Source organism: Mustelus asterias, chromosome 2 (assembly GCF_964213995.1).
Source record: "Mustelus asterias chromosome 2, sMusAst1.hap1.1, whole genome shotgun sequence".
NCBI lineage: Eukaryota > Metazoa > Chordata > Chondrichthyes > Carcharhiniformes > Triakidae > Mustelus > Mustelus asterias.
This window is the reverse complement of record NC_135802.1, coordinates 94,908,785-94,919,050: the sequence shown is the minus strand read 5'-3', so window position 1 is coordinate 94,919,050 and position 10,266 is coordinate 94,908,785. Positions and strand designations below refer to the sequence as shown.

At 44.3% G+C, this 10,266-nt stretch overlaps 1 protein-coding gene across 1 annotated transcript; it reads right to left on the bottom strand.

Moving 5' to 3' along the window:
* Positions 1-5,631: 5,631 nt before the first annotated feature.
* Positions 5,632-8,955, bottom strand: LOC144503630 (interleukin-6-like). Its single transcript, XM_078228277.1, has 5 exons — positions 8,705-8,955; positions 8,455-8,603; positions 8,184-8,297; positions 6,772-6,918; positions 5,632-6,482 (listed from the first exon to the last, which is right to left on the bottom strand). The coding sequence occupies exons 1-5, from the start codon at positions 8,718-8,720 to the stop codon at positions 6,291-6,293; spliced, it is 618 nt and encodes a 205-aa protein (XP_078084403.1). The 5' UTR covers positions 8,721-8,955; the 3' UTR covers positions 5,632-6,290.
* Positions 8,956-10,266: the final 1,311 nt, after the last annotated feature.

Genomic DNA, 10,266 nt, shown 5'->3' with positions numbered 1-10,266 from the left:
GTACATGTGGCAGAAAGAATTGAAGAATTTATGGATAGCATTGAATGAAGAAATGGGGGAGGGGGATCGTGTGCAGCACAAACACCAGCAGAGACCAATTGAGTCAAATGGACTGTTTCTGTGCATTAAACCCGATGTAACAATACTTTGAAAATGCATATTAAGGTTAAATTAAATGAGCTATACCCAGTTTTTACTGACCTTCCAGCTCAGTGCCAATCTTGCCCTCCTCGACAGACTTTCCTGGGCTTCTATTAAATCCAAAACCACCCAATCCTCTGGACTCAGGATTTTCAGTGATAGTGACCCTCCTCAGCAATTTTTCTGCGGGTACTGATTTTATGCCAACTTGTCTTTAGTGGCTGAGGTAAAGGTGCTTGATCCTTTACATTACTTTCCCTTGAGGTTAACCGAAGCCCTTGTGGCACCAAAGTGAGTTGAGTGATTAATTTTAAATGATGGTGCTTGAATATTTGGAGAGTTAGATTGCCTTTTGCAAAGTTTTCCTCATACTCAGGTTCTCAGACAGGAAGACTGTGATAAATCTTGAGCTGAGTCAAGCTTGATAGTTAATAGAGGTGCATTTCTGCACAGCGACCACGAGTTACCTTCACCACTTTGTGAGGTATTGGGCCTCTTCCTGCACTGTGTGGTAGTTTTTTGGGTGGTGGAGGTTGCATTGGCTATCTCATCCACACTACTCCAGGTAGCGCTCCTTTATGGAACCTCCACGAGACAATCCTGCCTGACTCCTGGATAACTAACCTGTTACCTTCAACATTCCTTCAATACTTTCTGAATCAACTGATTCTGCTTTGTGTTTGTGTTATTTTATAGAAAGACTTGTTTTTATATAGCATCTAACTGTCAATGAAGATCTTTTGAAATGTAGTGCAGAATTTAATGTTCAGAATGAGGGGATGCAAGCAGAAATGGGCATTATGTCCTTTCCTGCCCAATCCCAACTCCCACCTGCCATGATGTGCTGGCTGGCGAATTAATGGCTGACCAGAGAGAATTACAGTTGTAGATAGGCTCAAAGCAGGTTTGGAGGTGGTGATTGGGGCAGGCTCGTGCTGCCAATGGGAGGTTTAAAGGGCTGTTGGCAATGTCCGCCTGCATAAAGTGGGTGGGGGTCTGGAGGAGAAGGCTAGCAGGAGCAGGAAAGTGAGATGGTGAAGGGAAACTTCTGTCAGAGGGACTGGTGGTCAGTCCCACAGCACCTCAGTGACTGTGACCTGCTGGAGTCTGAGGAGAGAAGCTCAATGGTTTGTAGAGAGACAGAATCAACTGTGCTCCATCAGCAATGGCAGAGGAAGGTGCATGGACTGTTTAATGATGACTCTCTGTGTACCCTCCTCCAAGCGAGCAGTGAACAGGGGGTGGGTGGGGGTGGCAGAAATGGTCACTATCCATGGGGTCGTGCTTGGACCTGGTCACAATGCAGGAAAAGAGTAAATGACCATTTACTTTAAGCAATGATGACTGAGAAAGCTAAGCATTGTGACCAGGTCCAAGCACGACCCCATGGATAGTGACCATTTCTGCCACCCCCACCCACCCCCTGTTCACTGCTAGCTTGGAGGAGGATGTACAGAGAGTCATCATTAAACTGTCCATGCACCTTCCTCTGCCATTGCTGACGGAGCACTCATCAGGACATTCTGCAAGAATACCAGTGTAAGGGGAAAGAACAATTTATGTATGTTGTTGGCCCCTTACACTGATATTTTTGCAAAGTGTCCTGATGAGTATAAGACAAAAAGCTTTAACATTTCTCTTTTTGCAACAAGACTTGCTTTCTGTACAATTATGGGGGGGGGGGGGGAGGCATTGCGTGTGATGGTAGTGTGGTAGGTGGCGGTGGGAGGTTTAGATCTGCTACCTATTATTTCAGAAGATTAGAACCTCCCAACCCTCCTTTCTAAGAATTATGATCTCCTGCCTGCTTGTGCTGGAGAGTCCTCTCATTATTTCAGTAATATTTGCTGACAGTACAGAAGGAGGCTATTCAGTCCGTCATCCCTATGTCACCTCTTTGGTACTGCAATCCAGTACATATCTTCTGACCAGGTCCAAGCACGACCCCATGGATAGTGACCATTTCTGCCACCCCCACCCACCCCCTGTTCACTGCTAGCTTGGAGGAGGATGTACAGAGAGTCATCATTAAACTGTCCATGCACCCACCCACAGGGGGAGGCACGGTAGCACAGTGGTTAGCACTGCTGCTTCACAGCTCCAGGGTCCCGGGTTCGATTCCCGGCTCGGGTCACTGTCTGTGTGGAGTTTGCACATTCTCCTCGTGTTTGCGTGGGTTTCCTCCGGGTGCTCCGGTTTCCTCCCACAGTCCAAAGATGTGCGGGTTAGGTCGATTGGCCAGGTTAAAAATTGCCCCTTAGAGTCCTGAGATGCGTAGGTTAGAGGGATTAGCGGGTAAATATGTGGGGGTAGGACCTGGGTGGGATTGTGGTCGGTGCAGACTCGATGGGGCGAATGGCCTCCTTCTGCACTGTAGGGTTTCTATGATTTCTATGATATCTCACTGCTCTGTTCTCTCATTCCATCTTTAGCTCCAATTCTGTTCCAAATATTTATCAATTTTCCATTAAAAGGTGAAAAACTCTTTGCCTCAATCACTTCAGTATTACTGAAAAAAGAGAAGCTTTTTGCCTTGCACTCATCAGGACATTCTGCAAGAATACCAGTGTAAGGGGAAAGAACAATTTATGTATGTTGTTGTCCCCTTACACTGATATTTTTGCAAAGTGTCCTGATGAGTATAAGACAAAAAGCTTTAACATTTCTCTTTTTGCAACAAGACTTGCTTTCTGTACGACCAAACAACTAGCAATTACTTCACATGGTCCATGCGATCAACAGTGCTAAGTGAAGATATTTTTCCTATCCTCTATCTTCAGTTTTCTTAAGTTCCTTTTTAAATGATGACCCCTGGTTAGTGAGCCTTTAATCTCCATTAAGGACGGTCACCTCAGCACCTCACTATACCGCAAGCCCACGGATAACCTCACGATGCTCCAGTTCTCCAGCTTCCACCCTAAACACGTTAAAGAAGCCATCCCCTACGGACAAGCCCTCCGTATACACAGGATCTGCTCAGATGAGGAGGATCGCAACAGACCCCTCCAGATGCTGAAAGATGCACTCATAAGAACAGGATATGGCGCTCGACTCATCGATCGACAGTTCCGACGTGCCACAGCGAAAAACCGCACCGACCACCTCAGAAGACAAACATGGGACATGGTGGACAGAGTACCCTTCGTCGTCCAGTACTTCCCCGGAGCGGAGAAGCTACGGCATCTCCTCCGGAGCCTTCAACATGTCATTGATGAAGACGAACATCTCGCCAAGGCCATCCCCACACCCCCACTTCTTGCCTTCAAACAACTGCACAACCTCAAACAGACCATTGTCCGCAGCAAACTACCCAGCCTTCAGGGGAACAGTGACCACGACACCACACAACCCTGCCACAGCAACCTCTGCAAGATGTGCCGGATCATCGACACGGATGCCATCATCTCACGTGAGAACACCATCCACCAGGTACACGGTACATACTCTTGCAACTCGGCCAACGTTGTCTACCTGATACGCTGCAGGAAAGGATGTCCCGAGGCATGGTACATTGGGGAAACCGTGCAGATGCTGCGACAACAGATGAATCAACACCGCTCGACAATCACCAGGCAAGACTGTTCTCTTCCTGTTGGGGAGCACTTCAGCGGTCACGGGCATTCGGCCTCTGACCTTCGGGGAAGCGTTCTCCAAGGCGGCCTTCACGACACACGACGGCGAAGAGTTGCTGAACAGAAACTGATAGCCAAGTTCCGCACACATGAGGACGGCCTCAATCGGGATATTGGGTGCATGTCACACTATCTGTAATCCCCACAGCTTGCCTGGACTTGCAGAATTTCACTGGCTGTCCTGTCTGGAGACAATACACATCTCTTTAAGCTGTCTTAATGTTCTCTCCACTCACATTGTTTGTACCTTTAAGACTTGATTAGCTGTAAGTATTCGCATTCCAACCATTATTCTGTAAATTGAGTTTGTGTCTTTATATGCCTTGTTTGTGAACAGAATTCCCACTCACCTGAAGAAGGAGCTTAAGGCTCCGAAAGCTTGTGGCTTTTGCTACTAAATAAACCTGTTGGACTTTAACCTGGTTTTGTTAAACTTCTTACTAGTGAGCCTTTAGTCAGTGAAAACAGTCTTTCCCTACTTTTTATCAAAAGCTTCACAATTTTAAGGACTTTTATTAAATCTCCTCTTAGCTATCTCTTCTGCTTTAGAAATGGTCCCAGTATCTCAAGCTGATCCTTAAAAAAGCAGTTTGCTGTTCCTGGTATTGAGTTGTTTTGGTGCTTACTAGGTAGCTTTTGAAGGGCAATTGAGAAAGGCACCCAGAGTATTACAGTATTTAGTCATTAAAATATTGATTATCATTGATTATCCTATTTAACATTCACTGGAATCTACCTATATTTATCAGTGATTACAACTGAATTGAAAATTGCTCTTAAAATATTTTCACACTTAGTTTTATTAAATGTACCATACACAGATCAATAATTTCTCTTTGTAGTGAACTTCTGATCACAGCTGTATTTTAAAACAGGGACAATAACCTGGTAGTGTTTCCACACACAATTTGTTGTAGGTCAATTGTTAGCACTTTTTGCCCCCACCCCCCAAGATTTGAACACAACAATCCAGGCTGACAGTCCTGTGCAACACTGTCAAAAGTACTGTCATTCAGATGAAACATTAAACTAAGTCTCATCTCTTTATGTAGTATTCTCATTGTTGAAGGGTTGCTAATCACTGCTCATGCCATGTTATCACTATGGGACAAGGAAAGGAAGCAGAACTACTGCAATCAGTACAGGGATTGAACCTGCATGATCATTAATGATATTATGATATTAATGACATTATCCTGCACCACACTCCAGCCAACTCAGCTAACCAACTTCCTCTCAGGAGGGATCCAATAACCCCATTTTGAAAAAGAACAAGGGGATTATGGTATTCTGGCCAATAATCCCCCCCCCCCCCCGCCCCCCACCCACCCCAAGAAATTATCAGGTCGTTATCACATTGCCATTTGTGGGGTCTTGTGCAATTAACTGTTGCCTTTCCTACATTACAACAGTAGCAACATATCAAAGATACTTCAAAGTCTGTGAAGCACTTTGGGATGTCAGTGGTGCTGAAAGGCACTAGATAAATACAAGTATTTGCTTTTCTTAAGGGTAAAATACTGCGGATGCTGGAATTTGAAACAAAAACAGAAAATGCTGGAAAACCGTAGCGGGTCTGACAGCATCTGAGGAGAGAGAATAGAGCTAATGTTTCGAGTCAGGATTATCCAGATTTGAAACGTTCTCTCTCTATAGATGCTGTCAGACCTGCTGGGATTTCCCACCATTTTCTGTTTTTGTTGGCTTTTCTTAAGATGCATTGACCGAGTCCTGAATCAACCAATTGTCATTCATCTAAATTTTAATTTAAAAAAATCAGTGGAAGTACAGATCTATAACTTAGGAACTTAAATAAATAGTTATAATAAACAATACTTAAAATATTTAGAAGCACTTGCACAAATACTGCAATTTTGCATGGTTAAGTCTTACGTAATATTAACAAAGTAAATATTTTAAATGTCATCAAGGATGGGGCAAATAAATCAAAAACCGAGTATAAATAACAATGAACAGTGTAAACAATATTCTCCAAACAACTGCTGATAATTCTCTAACAACTTCAGCTTTACAGTATTGTTCAGTGCCGTGCCTTGATACAACTTCATTTGTTTTGTAGAATAAGCTTCATACTTTCTGGTGAACGATTGACCAAATCTTGAACGACAAGATTCATACACAGAAGGCATTGCTGCCGTGCGCTCAATTACATTTTCAAGAGTTTTCATCAAGGCTGGAATTGTCAGGAAGACAATTCCGGTCACTGTGTGTGTGTGATTCCAAAGCAAGCGAGCAAACCCAGCAATTGGATTCATGGTCAATGCAAGCGAATGGAGCTCAGCACAATTTAATCCTCAATTTCGAACGTACACAAGAGATTGAACGACTTCGGGGTGTAATGGAAAGGAAGAATTGTCAATGGGCTTGATTAGACCAAACCTTGTCACCGTTCTTCCCCCCGGAATTACACCGACTTGTGAGCCCCTTTTGGTAGTTAGATAGATATATAAATTAATAGATAGATAACTAAATAAGAACATCGGTGCCTTAAAAAATCTAAGTCCCTGTGCTACCGAATTCCGGGATGAACCGAATGGCTCGCGCTGTTTTCTCAATGAATCGAGTGAAATCCCGAAGAATGATATACACTGTCATCTGCCGGTCCCAATCTCTGCCTGACACCAGCTCAGAGGCAGATCCCTCCAACTCGCTCTCAGCAAGGCCAGTGCTGCCAAACTCAGCGTTTATCTGAAATAAAAAGAAACAGAACAGTTAGTGACTAAAAATAAAATGCTGCGGATGCTGGAAATCTGAAATAAAAGCAGTTCTGTCCAAGGGTCATTTAGATCCAAAACGCTGACTCCCCGCACCCCCCCCCCCCCCCCCCACCACACACACACACACACACACATTTGCTGCCAGACCCACTATCGAGTTTATCCATCATTTTCTGTTTGTAGACCTGTTAGTGACTTGGGTTTTCAGATTGAGTATATTCACAGAAGCTACTTTAGTAACTGTTTCCATTTACACCAACCTGGTTTATCACCAACTCAGCCAGGCGCTGGGTGTTGGAACGCATCCAGGTCACTTGATCATTTGAATTCGCGGGAAACGTTTCCACTAATAACAAGAACAGCCTGTACTTCTGAAGGCCAGAGGCAATCGCTTTGAAGCAGGTTTCCTGAATGGAAGAAATACAGACAAATAAGGTGTATGCTTGGCATCTACCAGAAACACAGAACTGTTGGAGCACAGAAGGAGGCCATTTGGCCCATTGTGTGTACACTTGCTCTCGGAATGAGCATTTCACCTGGTACTATTCTCCCCCCGCCCGCCCCCCCTCTCCCCTAGCCCAGCAGATTGAATCTTTTCAAATAATCATCTAATTCTCTCTTGAATACCTCGATTGAACCTGCCTCCACGACATTCTCAGGCAATACATTCCAGACCCAAATCTGGCTGTGCGAAAAAGCTCTTTTCTTCCATATCGCTTTTGCTTATTTGACCTATTACCTTAAATCTGTGCTCTCTGGTTCTCCATCCTTCTACAAGCACAAACAGTTTCTCCTATCTGCTCTGTCCAAACCTCTCATGATTTTGAATATCTCTGTCAAATCTCCTATCAGCCTTCTTTTCTTTGGGAAAAGAGTCCCAATTTCTCCAATCTAGCATCATAACTGAAGTTCATCATCCCTGGAACCAATCTCATGAATCTCTTCCACACTTTCCCCAATGCCTTCACATTCTTCCTAAAATGCAGCGTCCAGAAGCTGAGGCTGAACTAGTGTCTTATACAAGTTCAGCAGAACCTTCTTGCTCTTGTACCATGTGCCCCTGTTCATGAAGCCTAGAATACTGTATGCTGTATGAACTATGGTCTCAACCTGTCCTGCCACCTTCAATGACATATACACCCAGGTCCCTCTACTCCTGCATCCCTTTTAGAATATTATTCTTTCTTTTATGCTAGCTCTTCATGTTCTTCCTACCAAACATATTACCTCATATTTCTCCACATTGAACTTAATCTGCCACCTATCCACCCATTCCATCAACCTATCTATGTCCTTTTGACGTTCAACACTGTCCTCCTCACAGTTTACAACGCTTCCAAGTTTTAGTAACATGTGAACCTTTTAAAATTGTTCCCTGTACCACAAGGTCTAGATCATTATTAATAAAGGTCAAGTCGTCTTAGTCCCAGGTGACCATTGGCTGCTCGAGTCTTCTTATCGGTCTGCATTCTCAATTCTCTTTAGGCTATTTTCTTGTAACCACTGTAAAATTTAGAAGCAAATGAGATTTAAAGCGATGTGGGCTGCTCTATCTCTCTCAATATATATCCACATATCTGGATGTGCCTGTGTGTGTGTGTGTGTGCGTGTGTCATTTGTGATTAACCCAATTTACTCTGAACCTGCTGCTCCCACTCTCTCTCTTACTCACCTTGTGGAAATCATTCCACAAACATCTGTCCTGAGCGCCCAGTTGTGGCAGGTTGAGGTCGTAACTGAGCAGCGAGCTCCAGTCTCCGTCACAGAAGCGGAAAAACTCACACAGCTGGAAGGGAAAGAAAGGTCACATCCTGAATGCAAACCGGCTCCTTCCCCAAGTCTCCCATCACGCTCCTCCCCCCCGCCCCCCGCCCCCCGCCCCGACCCCCCAACCCTCCGCACCTCCAGCCTCAATTTTCAGCCCTTTGCCTCCAGACCCTCACCTGAGTGTTGCGGAGAGCCGCCGCTGTGTTCCGGATCTCCATGGCCAGAGAGGCGCAGGTTGCACAGAGCTGAGTTGCTGCAGGTAAACGCTCCCCCACCGGTAAAGCAGCAACTCCTGCGAACAGCACCAAGAAAACTTGACAGAAACCTGCAGGGAAAAGAGACAGAATGAAATGAGAAATGAAGACTCCTCCAAAATCTCTCGGAAAGGAGATATTGAGCGATAACTGGGGTACAATGTTCACTAACATTGGACAGGTCTCATGTTGAGTAGCTCTTCACCGGAGTTTTGGGCTGAAATCTGTAGCTCTCTGGAAGCCCTTGCCTCGCTATTTATTCATCTCTAGTTTTGCAGAAAATCCAATTAGTAATTTCCTTTAATTTCTTTTCATCTCACACAATCAATTACTCATCTTTTATGATCACTAAAGGTAAATGATACACGTTACTGATCAGGGACTATAAAACAAAAACAAAAAAATGCTGGAGAAACTCAACAGGTCTGACAGCATTTGTGGAGAGAGAATAGAGCCAACCTTTCGAGTCAGGGTGATCTTTCCGGTTATGATGACCTGTCAGACTAAGGATCACCTGACTCGAAACGTTGGCTCTAGTCTCTCTCGATGTGGAGATGCCGGCGTTGGACTGGGGTAAACACAATAAGAAGTCTCACAACACCAGGTTAAAGTCCAACAGGTTTATTTGGTAGCACAAGCCACTACTTTCGGAGCCTCACCTAATGAAGGGGCAGCGCTCCGAAAGCTAATGGCTTGTGCTATCAAATAATCCTGTTGGACATTAACCTGGTGTTGTGAGACTTCTTACTGTAGTCTCTCTCCACAGATGCTGTCAGACCTGCTGAGTTTCTCCAGCATTTTCTGTTTTTGTTCCAGATTACAGCATCTGCAGTATTTTGCCTTGATTCGAGATTATGGCAGATTCAAATAAGATCCAGGTATCATGATATCACTCTGATTCCCAAGATTTAAAAAAATGTATTTATTAGTTACAAGTAGTCTGACATTAACATTGCAATGAAATTACTGTGAAAATCCCCTAGTCGCCACACTCCGGCACCTGTTCGGGTACACTGACGGAGAATTCAGCATGGCCAATCCACATAATGTGCACATCTTTGGACTGTGGGTGGAAACCGGAGCACCCAGGGGAAACCCACGCAGATATGGGGAGAATGTGCAGACTCCACACAGGCAGTGGCCCAAGCTGGGAATCGAACCCGGGTCCTTGGTGCTGTGAGAAATCATTGTGCAACCATGCCACCCCTGTAACAATTGAGTTGCATAGAAAAATAAGTCCTATCTAAAAAAAACGATAGCTTGAAAATAATTTATTAAACAAAAGAAAAATATAACAATTCTCTGAAAGTATTTCAAGAACGCATCTGGTTATTACCTTCCATGGATCACATTTCCAATATAAAAATAAACTACTGCTTCCTGAATTTTTATTCATTTTGGGTCCATTTTGTACTGAAAGCAAGTTTCAGTCTAACCTGTACTCTCATAATTACAGAATTGTTACAGTGCAGAATGAGGCCATCCGGTCCATCGCATCTGCACCGGCTCTCCAAATGGGCATCATGACATGGTGCCATTCTCTTGCTTTTTCCCTGTACCCCTGCACATTGTCTATATTCAAGTAATCACTTAATGTCCTCTTGAATGCCTCAATTGAACTTGCCTCCACCACACTTCCAGGCAATGCATTCCAGGCCTGACCCACTCGCTGTGTGAAAGGTTTTTTTTCTCACATCACTTTTCCTTCTTTTGCAAATCACCTTAAATCAGTGC

Bases quoted from the DNA above. Each gene is read 5' to 3' on its own strand.
- LOC144503630 (XM_078228277.1), bottom strand. The intron at 6,919-8,183 runs GTGAGTAAGAGA...TCTTCCATTCAG, and splicing joins TGTGGAATGATTTCCACAAG to GAAACCTGCTTCAAAGCGAT. The intron at 6,483-6,771 runs GTTGGTGTAAAT...TTTTTATTTCAG, and splicing joins CTGAGTTGGTGATAAACCAG to ATAAACGCTGAGTTTGGCAG.